The 13,660-nt window shown below is 39.8% G+C and overlaps 1 protein-coding gene and 1 long non-coding RNA gene across 2 annotated transcripts in view; both read left to right on the top strand.

Moving 5' to 3' along the window:
- LOC134586955 (glutathione S-transferase 3-like) overlaps window positions 1-10,924 on the top strand; it is a 33,665-nt gene extending 22,741 nt beyond the window's left edge. The window contains exons 4-7 of the mRNA XM_063442927.1: window positions 5,861-5,993; window positions 7,623-7,764; window positions 8,871-8,996; window positions 10,388-10,924. Coding sequence (XP_063298997.1) covers window positions 5,861-5,993; window positions 7,623-7,764; window positions 8,871-8,996; window positions 10,388-10,510 — 524 coding nt within the window. The 3' untranslated portion in view covers window positions 10,511-10,924. The remainder of the gene's footprint in view (window positions 1-5,860; window positions 5,994-7,622; window positions 7,765-8,870; window positions 8,997-10,387) is intronic.
- LOC134586956 (uncharacterized) lies at window positions 6,001-7,170 on the top strand. The gene is made up of 2 exons (XR_010086605.1): window positions 6,001-6,922; window positions 6,988-7,170. It is a non-coding gene; the product is annotated as an uncharacterized LOC134586956 (long non-coding RNA).
- Window positions 10,925-13,660: the final 2,736 nt, after the last annotated feature.

Raw genomic sequence — 13,660 nt, 5'->3', positions numbered from 1 at the left:
ATAAATTAGTTACTCACCACACCTGTGTTGCCTCCGATCCCATGGACGCACGGACCGAGACTGACGCCGGCTGCCCAGAAACCGTCAGCAGCCGTGCGACGTCGCGTTCAATGACGCGGCCAGGGGTCGTTACCATGGCGACCTATAAACATAGTGCCGAAACAATTATTTACAAACATAAATAAAAACAAATTCCACTCTAGCATAATGGAGGATATAACCTAATGCATATACAGTCACAGGCTAAGAAAACAGACAAAACCAGTCTCACTCCAACAGCTACGATTAGTGAAGCATATCGGAGGTATTATACGAAATAAAGGGGAAACATATACTTAATATCGGACTGTTATCATGATCAGTACAGTGTAGCCATATTGACTTCAAAAGCTTAATAACAGACAAACAATGGTCTATATCAGAGAATCTAGCGATCAGAAAATCCCAGTGCCTTTTGTACCATAGCACAGGGCTTAGGGAGGGAGCAAACTAAACCTCACTATTGGGCAGAGGGTCTTTTACCCACCACAGAAGATTGAATCCATGGACCAACAATTCTATAACTTATGCAGCCATAGCTTATTTGGAGTGAATAGCCACAGTATTGGCCCTAAAAAATGAAATAAAAAAATACAAAAAATTCAATAAATGACCTCAAATTATATCCATAAATCAATCTAGATATAATACAATATAGGGACTGAGGGAAGCAAGACTAATAGACATTCCCAGGTTTACTGACCCATATATCCCTCTCCTCATGAATATGTGGGCTACACAAAGAAAAAAAGGAACATTACATGATCATCTATATTAAACAAGGATCTTTAACGTAATCCTCAGTAAGCCCATGATCACTATGAGTGCATGGACTGGTAGCCTATCCCCCTGGGTGGGCACCATATCATCATCTCACATACGTGATTATACATGACCAAAATAGTATTAGATGTGTTAGAGAGCAAAGCAACTATAAGCCTATCCCCCAGGGTGGGCTTGACATCACTTGTCTCATAATACCATCCATGAACTTATAAGAATGCAGAAAGGGTATATTTTTCATTAAGCCCATCCGGGTATACTGTTCTCAAAGTTCTGATCCAGTATAGTTCACGCTGTAGAAGCATCTTACTACGGTCTCCCCCTCGTCTCGGTGGTGGTATGTGGTCAATCGCCATCAGCTTCAAAGTTGGTAGTGTATGGCCTTTCTCCAAAAAATGTTTGGCCACAGGGAGGTCAGATTTTCGATCCCTATAGGCCACTCTTATACTGGACCTGTGGTTCCGTATCCGTTCACGGAGGGGTAGATCGGTCTTGCCTATATACGTAAGCCCGCATGGGCAAGTTAATTTGTATACTACAAAGTCTGTAGTACACGTTAGGCGATGCTTAATATACTATTTCGCTCCTGAATGGGGATGAGTGAAGAATTTGCCCGGTGACATGTGTCCACACGTGACACATCCAAGGCACCTATAGCAACCCACATTCGTGAGGCTCTGCTCCTTCTGGTAGCAGTGTACGGGATCCGTCTTCACCAATAGGTCTTTTAGATTCTTATTCCTCCTGTAGCACATCATAGGAGGTTGCCGGAATAGTTCTGGTAAGGTACAATCGTTTCTTAGAATTCTCCAATTCTTGTCAACTGTTTGCTTGAATCGCGACGACCCTGTGGTATAAGTTGTCGGGAACACCAATCTCTTGATCTAACTTGTGTAGAATGGCACTTGCTAAGGGCTTTTTCAAGAGTTTGATCGTTGTATCCACGTTGGTGAAACTTATCCCACATCTCCTTAATCTGTTCTGTTGCCTTGTTGTGATCGGAGTTGTTCCTCAGGACTCTTAAGAATTGTGAGTATGGTAACGATTGTTTTAGTGCACGGGGGTGAAAACTGTTAGCCTGCAACAAAGTGTTACGATCAGTTGGTTTAGAGTATAGCGTATAGGCCAACTTATCCCCTTCTCTCATGACCCGTACATCTAAAAAGTCAACTGTAAATGGATCAGCTGTCATTGTTAGTTCCACATTTGGTGTGCAGGAGTTGATTGTATAAATCATCCTTTCTGCCATGTGGATATCCCCCTTGATGATCATAAAGATATCGTCGATATAACGACCGTACACTAAAATGACATCTTTGAATGGTTCCAGAATGTATTTAGATTCGAATTCCAACATATACACATTGGCGTACATTGGAGCCATCGCGGCTCCCATTGATGTACCCGCTGACTGTCTATACCAATTACATTCGAATCGGAAATAATTTTGTGTTAGGACCAGTTCGAGAAGTTCCATCACATAATCTACTGACGGTCCCTTGTATACATCCGAAGCTGAAAGGATCGATCTCATAGCCTGGACTCCCTCTGTATGAGGGATGATCGTGTAAAGGCTTTTGACATCACATGTCACTAGTGATGCCTGACCCGCGGGTAATGTTAGTGTAGAAATTAATTTGATGAAACTAGGAGTGTCCTTGATAAATGTATGGAGATTTTCAATTGTTTCCTTGAACAGGAAATCCAGCCATTGGGCCAATGGTTCAAGAATACCTCCGACAGCTGACACAATCGGTCTCCCTGGAGGGTCCTGGAGGTTCTTTTGGACCTTCGGGAGTGTGTAGATTACTGGCGTTCTGGGATTTAGTTTTTGTAGAAATTGATAGAGATCCTGATTGATGAAATCTTGTTCAAGGCCTCTCCGTAGAATTTCATCAATGAGCTCCTTCACTTGTAGCGTTGGATCACCACCTAATTGACAGTAGGTCCCTTCATCTGATAGTTGTCTCATTACTTCGATTTTATATTTGCCGTAATCCTGAATGACAATTCCGCCGCCCTTGTCTGCTGACCTGATGATGATGTCCTTGGCCAAGGATTTAATAATATCTCGGTCTGTTTTGGAGCAATTGGAATGATGCGGGTGGATGGTCTTTAGATGGTCAGTGGACTCCCTTTGGACTGACTTCAAAAATGTTTTGATGGTAGCCTGATTAGGCATTGGGTCGAAAGTGCTTTTCCTCTTAAATCGATTACTTTGGTCTTCCATAGGTTTTATTTTTAAAAAAATCTTGTAGGCGCATTGTTCTGCCAAATTTATACAGTTCAACTTCCCAATCTAATGGGTTTGGCTGAGCAGTGGGAACAAACGATAGTCCCTTACTTAGTAGTGTCTTTTCAGCCATTGTTGGCACCCGTGAAGATAAATTGAAAATGGGCATTATCTCCTCTGTCGTGGTGGTTTTCCTCCTGCCCCAGAAGGTACGACCCTTCTGTCCACGTCTGGTAAACGTCCTTCTTCTAAATGAGTTGTTCTGCTCTGGTGCCTGGTTTGTATACCCAAATGATCCCGATTGGTGTTCTCTAAAAAAGGCAATGTTTGGGAATCTCTCTGCACAGTTCCCCGATAATCCTTGTGTTCAGACTCTGAGCTGGAATTTCCTGAAGTGTTATCTATGGTGTAATGTCTAGGTCTGCGGATAGGTCTCCTCTTCCTCACAAAGTTTGGTTGGTCATTCGTGCCACTCAGCCACTTATAGACCCTATGCTCCTTATAGTCTGCTGATACTTTCTCCTGTTTATCTCTTTTAAATCTAACCAAATCGGTTTTATAAGTCTTCACCGTATTCTCCAATTTTAGCAAAGTCGATGAAGCTTCAGGTGATGCTAGTAGTAGTGCTTGTCTGGTTTCTAGATCTGTGATCCGCCTCCTGACCTGGATCAGATCCTCCTTGACATCTTCTATGATAATTAACATCAAGTCTAAAGAACATTTGTTCAACACAGAGGTCCACTTTTTGCATACCCCTGGTTTACGTCTCCCAATGGTAGGTATATTGCTCACCCTGAAACCTCTCGGGATCTGCAGATTACGATGGTATTCAGATAGAAACAGGCCATGCAGGTCCAAATCCGTTTCACGCTTTTTCAGCCTCAATAGTTCAAAATAAATGTCACGTAATGAAGTGGTGTTGGGGAGGTCAGAGGTTGAAACATCCTATCTAATTCTTTCTGCGTCAGAGTCACTGTTTTGTAAAATCTCAGCCTGTTCTGCACATCCACCTGCTAGAGTGAAAAAATCATCCTTGGATACATAGGACTATATAGTGTATCCAATAAACCTAATGCAATATAGGTATATCGTTGTAAATAAAAAAAGAGAAAAAGGAAAAAACTGATTTAAAAGTCCAAACTCAGAGCTTAGCTGAGAAATGCTAGGGGGTGCATAGAACATCAGCAGTGGCTCTGCTGAATTATATATATATGAAACCAAGAGGGCTGCACTCACCTGAACATGCATACATCATAGGGTGCTGTTGGGGGCTAAATTACACAAAATACACAATCCAGCGCACTCGCTTATTCATTAAACAATTATTTCAAATTTTAGAGATTGTAATAGTTTTATTTAAAAAACACCTCACCTAGGCAAAAAATAATGGGGGTTTAGTTACATTATATGATGTAGCAGCCTAATGCTTGCTCTCTCGAGTGCGCTGGATTGTGTATTTTGTATATTTTGGCCCCAGCAGCACCTTATGATGTATGCATGTTCAGGTGAGTGCAGCCCTTTTGGTTTCTTTTATATATTTGGGAGTCCAGGCCAACTCCTTGGTTTTGCCTCATTCCAGGATCCTATTTAGCCTTGACTTGCAGAGAGTCCCAGTAAGGAAGCATTTCCCAAGTAAGTGGATTAATCTCTTAAGAGCAAGCATTAGGCTGCTAGAGTAGGACCTGCCAAGAATGGGGTACATTGACGTTGTGGCAGGCTTATGCAATGTATGATCATATAATGTAACTAAACCCCCATCATTTTTTGCCTAGGTGAGGTGTTTTTAAATAAAGCTATTACAATCAAAAGATTTGAAATCATTGTTTAGTGAATAAGAGAGGGCGCTGGATTGTGTATTTTATATATATATACACCCAGGTATCGCCATAGCAACAAAATATTTTGCACCCTATTATTAAAATTAGTATTGTTACATAAAGTTTAGAAATGTGTTCAGGGAGCACTCCCCTATGTAAACTGTTGTGCACACTAATGACTGTGAAGACTGCATATTTTACTGCCCTTTGACTAAGGTTCCTTTTTTTTCTAAAAACTAAATTGAATTAAAAAAAAAAAGGAGAAAAATTAGAAATAGGACAAAAAAGATTATTAAAAATCTGTAACTGACAGTTTTGTAGCCCATGGAGCAGCGCAACTAAGGGGAATGGGCCTTGACATAGCTAGGAGACAGGCATAGAATAGGGGTATATATGGATTGGCTATGTGGATATTGGGGGGTGGGATTTTGGGTAAGGGGAGTGTATATATAGGGGGGCCATTTTATATTAGGGGCCATCTTACTTAAACCTCACTTACCTGTTGTGGTCACTGTGGCGGGGGATGGATAGAAAAGTTGGGGAGTAGGTAATCTGTTCATAGGTCTGTTAGTTTTAGTTTGCTAAGAACAGTTAAGTTTGGAATGGTATTGGTAGGGTCGAGCTCATTGGTAGCTCCGAACCTGGTGTTTGTAGGGTGTATCTTGGTATACCGCTACATTGTGAAAGCTGGAAAATCATGCCCTCGGTGGCAATGGATTATGGTTTATGTTCATTTATTTATATGTTATAGGTGGTATCAATGATTGTTTATGTGGGTCATTGTCGGGGTTCTATGTTAAAGGAATGAGGTTAATATTGTGTTGACAATGACCTTACAATTTTATGTTACCTTTATATCATTAAAGCTGTGATAGTAATTTACAAGGTGTCCGTGTATTTTGGGGGGGTATGGGGTAAATTAAGCATATGCCAAAAGGGGACTATGCATATGTCATGCTTTAATTTTGCATCTATTTACATTTTGTAGATGGATCTTTGTTGTTTCAACAACTCCCAATGGTGGAAATGGACGGAATGAAGATCTCACAGACTAAAGCCATTTTGCAATATATTGCTTCAAAATACAACATGTATGGGAAGAACCTAAAGGAGAGAGTAGTGTATGCATTTATTACAATATATTGAGCCTTTCTTTAAACCATCCTGTTTTCTGCAATTGGTATAAAACATGCTACACATATTTCAAATGTTAGAAAATGTGGCCATTTAGAGGAACGTGGTAGAACAATCAGTTGCAAATTTTGCCTGGAAATGACTGTAAAGCAGTACAATGCTGTGTCCAATATATAGTCAAATTCACACAGGAAGTACTGGTAACTTTCCTCAAAATGACAGCAGGAGCCTGCTTTCTGAACATAGTAAAATATTATTAGCTCGAGGGACAGGAGGTGTAAGTGAAAATGTATAACATTTACAGTGGGTGAATGAAAATGGCTCTGAAAGCAGCTCTCTCACCTTCAGTGGTCTTTGCATATTTGATAATGATCCCCTAATGTCATGATTCTGAGCAGGTCATATATGAGACTTTGGCCCGAGTTACCAATAGTATCTTAATTGCTGAATTTGGACATAAAAGAATAAACAGGATATCTGATAACTGAAATTATAGGAAAGAGAAAGAGAAAACAGAAATAAAGGAAATTAGGCAACATGCCCTAAATATAATATAAACAGGAATGCAAGTAAATAATAAGAACCTATAGATAAAGGTATAGGTTAAAATAGGACAACTAAAATCGAACAGAACAATAAGGTTGCAGAATTACAGGAAAAGGAGAAATTTAGTTAGTAAGCCCCCCTATTTGAAGGAGTATTGCTCAAGTAGGAAATTAACACCATGTAATATTACTTTGAGGCAAAGTCCAGAGTGGTGTTATGCAGGCAGTTATAGGGCAGAGAGGTTGTATGGATTAAGCAGGTATAAATCAGGATGGCAGAATAAAGCTGGATAGTTGTGAAGTTCAGATTGGTATTGTGCAGATTGGAAGTCAAGCAGGAATGCAGAGTTGGTCAGGCTGGTATGGAGCAGGTTAGTAGGTGAAGAAGGAATGCAGAGTTGTTCAGGCAAGTCAGGAGAAGGTTGGTATGGAGCAGGTTTGAAGCCAAGACGGTAAGTCCACAGGAGCCAGGATCTGAAGTGTTTCAGGCAAATCAACAACTTCAATGTAAAGGCCATGTGGTGAGTTGGGTGTAGCGTTTTGTAGGATCTTAATAAGTCCAGGCAGATGAGGATGATAAGGGGAGTTTCCAGAACTAGAGGCAAGGGAGGCCACTAGTGGTAAAATATGAGTGCAGAACCTTGGTTTTAAAGGAACAGAATAAAAGTAATATAAGTCTTGGTTGTCAGGATAGGATCCTGACACCTAACTTGACACCCTTGCTTGGGGTGTGGAGGCTCAGGGTATAGAGGAAGGTAGTTTTACTTTCCTGAAGTCATCTCTTGTGGGCTCCGCCATCTCTGGTCTTCAGCTCCTCACGCGGCAGTGCTGTACTCTGGTGCATGCGCAGGAGTGCAATAATGATGTGTGGAGGATCCTACAAGACCACAAGAGACTTCATAGACTTAGTACTGCTTAGAAATATGCTGTTCTAAAAAGAAAAATAAACAATCCACAATGTACTGATGTAAAAATAAGAAAAGCCAATCTACAGACAGGTTATAAATAAATGGTTATGTTATATATTATATGCATTAATCTTGTTTTTTGGAATATTTTTTTTTTTTGCAGCATTGACATGTATGTAGATGGAGCCTTTGACCTCATGGCCCTGATCCTTTCTCATTTCTTCATGCCTGAATCTGAAAAGGGAAAACAGTTGGAACTTGTAAAAAAGAGAGCAGTGAACCGATACTTCCCTGTGTTTGAAAAAGTATGGTAATCGTTTCTAACTTTTTGAACATAGGGCATGTTGTTAGGCTCCCCTGTGGCATATATACAAGAAATCGGGATGCTTGAAAGGACAATTTAGGCACCCAGAACACTTCATCTCAATGAAGTGGTCTGGGAGCAGTGTCCTTTTCCCCATTGTTCCTGCAGTATAAAACTTTGACTTTTTTGAGAAACTGCAATGTTTTTGTTGCAGGTTTAAGACTGTCTCTTCCAAACAGCCACTAGAGATGCTTCATGAAGTTTCACAGAGTTTAACTTCATGAAACGATGCTCGATGTCCTCACGCTTTGCATGAGGACATCCAGAGTCTTTCAAATGCCCAAAGGAAAGCATTGTTTCTCTCGCCGTTCATGTGCACTAGGTTTCTAGATCGCCATGATGTTGGCAGAGGAGAGCCCGATCCCATGCTGGAATTAGGGAAGTGAAAGAAAGGGTTTTTAACCCCTTGTGACCAGGGTGGGAGTGGGAGGCATTGAGGCAGAGGGACACTATAGTGTTCCTTCAAAATGGGGTTGGAACCTATAATGGTTTATTCACTAAACAGTGTTTTGTGGTGTATTGAAAACCAACAGGGTTGTTTACTAGAGCAATCATTCCTCTATCTAGTTAAGCAAATAAGCAGGGGAACTGCCCATAGGAGAGGCTGCCACTCCACTCAATTCTCAGCACAGACCTGCATACCGTCAGTGTATAGAAGTCCATGCTGGGGATTGATTTACACATGGGCGACGGACAATATTTTTGAGATCTTTTAATTAAGATCCAGCTAAAAACTTGCTCAGGCCCAGACCAACCTCCTTTGCCCCTGCAGAATGAGACAAATAACCAAATTTCAACCTCATTTAATTTTAACCAAAACTTTCAGATCTGGAAATCTATCCTTGGTGAATAATATTCACGCTAAAATTACAACAGTATGATCAACAGTACTTGTGTCTTGTATAATTGTTTCACTTTCAGAAAAAAATGGTGTTCACCATTCATGTTTGTTTTTTACATCTGCTTAAGGTGGAATATTAGGAATATTAAGAATATTGTGTATTTAGAAGAATGTATCATTTGGAGCTAAATAATGATGTTTTGTAGGCTTTAAAAGACCAGGATTTCTTGGTTGGAAACCAGTTGAGCTGGGCAGATGTAGTACTGCTGGAGGCGATTTTAATGGTGGAGGAGGTCCACGATGACGTTGTTCCTCTTTTCCCTCGGCTGCAGGTAATGTGGGCACAACCACAATGTGTCTGCGTGTTTCTGTCAAATCTATAGCAGTTTATTATTTCTTAAATGTACTTTCCTGTAACAGTATAGTGCTTCTTAATTGGTTTGATCAACCTGATTTGATTTTTGATATACTGGTAGCTTTTCATTTGGCACTTGAAACCAAACCCTTAAGGATTAATGCCAATATGATTAAAGGGCTTGATCTAAAGCTGCATTTAAATGCTGTTATTGGTTTGAGCGTCTTGGGAGTAACCTTAGTTTGTAATTGGTAATCATCCGCCCTTGTTTAACAATAACTATTAATGACTTTTTCACATGCAAGTGTTAATAAAGAGATTTTTCACCATGTATACAGCAAGTATATTTTGAGAGAATATATTTTGTTCATAAAAAAAAAAATCTGTAGAATATATTGTGCTTGAGTAATTCTCATTTTAAAAAGTGCCCAATGTTATGAACTGTTATACAATGAATCGCCAACTTCCTGCTTAAAAACCTGTTTTGCAAGCAAGCATGCATGAGCCATTTACTAAGTAATACTTCTTCTACCCCTTTCAAAGTTACGTCTCATATTGCTGAAGCTATTAGAAAGTTTTTTAAGAGATTTATAATAGGTATACACAAATGGAAATTTACCATTATGTAGCTAGAATTATATCACTGTTAATTATACATTAAGAAACATTAAGGTTAAGTGTCCTCCCTAAAGATGTCAACATGCTGGCTTTTGAATGCCTGCTAGGGAAGCAGGACAGTAGAATAGCCTTAATCATTCAATCCTAGCTTAGATTACTGAGATCCTTGTAAAGAGGAATAATATCAAGAATTGTTTGCAGACGTGTCAAATCACACAGCACTGCCATTGTGACCCCCAATTTACCCTCAGTCACCTCATCATCCATCGCCCAACACTATCATCTGGTGTCAGCTGTATCCCAGTACTGAATGTCTCCATCTTGTTTCTCTGTCAGTCATTGTTATAAGCTCTGTCATCATAGAGAAGATGAGGAGAAACAAAAACATTGGGGGAGATTTATCAAAATGTCATGTTCTGGTACAAAGCTGTAAAAGTAGAACAGCAACTCGTGCAATGTGCCTGCTAATTCCACTTGTTTCCATGATGATTGCCCGTTTTTATGAACTTTGCACCTCTTTTCAGAACAGGACACTTTGATCAATACCTCCTTAAAGCTTCTGTGTCTCCAATACAGTGTGCGCCCTGGCTGTCCTGGACTAAACTAAAAGAATTATAACACCACGTTAGGAAGATTAACACAGGTTCCCTTGTAGTAATTGTGGGAAATTGCTATATGTATTGTCGCAGGGTGAATATATGGTAAGTTTGATCCAGAACCTAAGCAACGTTGCATTTGTGCCATTTCTAGGACTTCAAAGAAAGAACAAGTGAGATCTCAACAATTAAGAAATTCTTGCAGCCTGGAAGTCAGAAGAAGCCTATGGCTGATGCAGAGTATATAGCAATTGTGAGAAAAGTCCTTCAATTTTAAATACAGAAGACTGGCATCTACCATGCATTATTATGATTGTAGATTGAACATGAATGTAGTAACCTAAAGAGCGAATAGAATGTATTTTGATGTAGAATGGAAGGTTTTACAATAAAATAAAGATAACGCTATTTTCTCAGTTTATATCAAATAGTGGAATTTCCAGTTGGGCTAATAACCTTTTTTTTCCAGTACAAATACATGGTTACATAGCTGAAAAGCGACATGTGTCAAGTTCAGCCATCCTCACATATGATTGATCCAAAAGAAGGGGGGGGGGGAGAAACAGTTTGAAGTGCTTCACAATTTTGCAACAAACTAGAAAAGAAATCCTACTTGATCTCAGAATGGCAGTCAGATTTCTCCTTCGATCAAGAAGCTGTTACCTCACAAATTAAAAATTACATCCCTGAATATTATGTTTTTGCAAGTATTCATTCAGTTGCTGTTTAAACATGTGTATAGACTCTGATAAAACCACCTCTTTAGGCAAAGAACTTCACATCCTTATTGTTCTTACTGTAAAAAAGTTTTTTTTTTTATTTGCCTTAGACTAAATCTCCTTTCTTCCAGTTTAAAGGTTTGTTAACCTTTCTTCATAACTCAAATGTTACATTCTTTTTATTTGTAGCCAATTTCTGCACTTTTTCTAGTGCCATAATATCCTTCTTTAGAACAGGTGCTCAAAATTGCACAGCATATCCAAGATGTGGTCTTAAAGAGGCAAATTTATATTTTAAACAGGAAAATCAATACCTCTTTTTATACATGACACTAGGGATCGACCGATTTTTTTTTTTAGAGCCGATACCGATACCGATATTCTGTGAACTTTCAGGCCGATAGCGGATATAATTTGCCGATATTCTGTACATTTACCATTTTGGAAAATAAAAAACTATTTCTAAAGGTAAATGCACAAAATATACATGCCACGTGTAGTGGATGCAGTGTGTTTAGACAGGGGAGCTGTGTATGTGTGTGTAGTGGATGCAGTGTGTGTGTGTAGTGGATGCAGTGTGTGGATGCAGTGTGTGGATGCAGTGTGTGTGTGTAGTGGATGCAGTGTGTGGATGCAGTGTGTGTGTGTAGTGGATGCAGTGTGTGGATGCAGTGTGTGTGTAGTGGATGCAGTGTGTGTTTGTATAGTGTGTGTGTGTGTATATAATGCAGTGTGTTTGTGTAGTGTGCATTATATATACACACACTATACAAACACACTGCATTATATATACACACACACTATACAAACACACTGAATTATATACACAGTGTGTTTGTGTAGTGTATGTGCATAATAATAGTGTGTGTGTGTGAGGGGGCATTTTTTATTAAAAAATGTTTTTTACATTTTTCTATTACATTTTTTTTTTTATATATATATATTTAATTATTATTATTTATTTTTTGTTGTCCCCCCTCCCTGCTTGTTGCCTTGCCAGGGAGGGGGGATATGTTAATCCCTGGTGGTCCAGTGGCATTGGCTTAGCTGGGGGAGGGGAGGGAGAGGGAAGTGGGGGGTGGGCAGCAAGTGTTTACTCACCTCCCAGCAGCTCCTCAGTGTAAATCTCGCGAGACCCGCGGCCGTCAGAGCTGGCCGCGGGTCTCGCGAGATTTACGCTGGAGGAGCTGCTGGGAGGTGAGTAAACGCTTGCTGCCCGCCCCCCCAGGACTGCCGGGCTTGTAATGAGCCTGGCGGTCCTGGGAGGTATTATCGGCAATATCGGTATCCCTATTGGCCGATACCGATATTGCCGAAAATACCGAATATCGTCCGATTATATCGGTAAAACCGATAATCGGTCGATCCCTACATGACACCTTACTGGCCTTAGCAACTGCTGATTGACATTGCACATTGTTCCCTAGTTTGTTGTCTATAACAATTCCCAAATCCTTCTTGTATGTTGTTAACCCTAATTCTCTACTGTTTAGGGTGTAAGTTGGTTGTACGTTCTTTATCCCAAAGTGCATAACTTTGCATTTATCTACATTAAATGTGATCTGTCATTTGAGTTCACAGTCCCCCAATCTACACTTATTGTGTGGAACCGTACAAAACACCTTTGCAAAATCTAAGTAGATCACATCCACTGTAACATCCTGATCTATACTTCTACTTACTTCTTTGTATTATACAATTAACCCCTTAAGGACACATGACATCATGATGCCCTTTTATTCCAAAAGTTTGGTCCTTAAGGGGTTAAGTGTGCTTGACATGACCTATATTTCATAAAACCATGCTGAGTTTGGCTACTAACAATGTTCTTCCAAATGAATTCTTGAATATTATCCCTTTATAACCCATCAAATACTTTTCCAGCCACAGAAATTAATCTCGCAGGTGTATCATTTCAGGGCAAATATTTAAAACCCCTTTTGAATACAGGAACCACATTTGCCTTCCTCCAATCCTCTGGTACAATACCTGAAAGATTAAAAAAGGGGGGGGGGGGGGGGTGAAACAATTCAACACTTAAAGTGCTCATGTGGCAGTGCTTATAGTGTATCTTTGCAGGCTTGTGCTAAATTCAATGAATATCTATATTGGCCCCTAGCACTTAGGTTGTCCTATGTACAGATGTGTTTTGAGACATGGATACGGATGTGTGCGCATGCTCACATAGAATATTCCCTTAATCAGACATTGTGCATAATGTTTGGCTTAACTGCTGAGCCACATAGTTTAGATGTTAAAAGATTTGACTTTAGACTAGTAATATACCAGTGAACACAGGGGAAAATCCTTGCTTCACTATTCCTTCCCCAAATATAAACACCACTCGACAAAAATATGGCTAAAATATGTATTTTTTTTCCTGTTTGCGTATATCTTTCATGTGTGTATGTGTATTTTTGTCTGTGTTTATCTATGGATCTTTGTGTGTGTGTGTGTGTGTATCTACTTGAGTGTATCAAATATAAAATAGTTTGTGAGTGTGTGAGAGAGAGAACGTGTGTCTGTACATGTCTTGTGTTTACATATGGCTGTATGTGTGTGTTTGTTTGTGTAAGTGTGTATCTGTCGGTCAGTGAATATGTATGTATAGGTCACCAGCTCCCCTCCGATCGCATGGGAATGGTGTTTTTACTTACCATTTTCCCCCAAACGGTATGCCCATCTCATCACGGCTGGCATGCCTCCAT

Source organism: Pelobates fuscus, chromosome 2, assembly GCF_036172605.1.
Source record: "Pelobates fuscus isolate aPelFus1 chromosome 2, aPelFus1.pri, whole genome shotgun sequence".
In the NCBI taxonomy this organism is placed as follows: Eukaryota; Metazoa; Chordata; class Amphibia; order Anura; family Pelobatidae; genus Pelobates; species Pelobates fuscus.
This window is presented reverse-complemented; position numbering and strand designations above follow the sequence as displayed.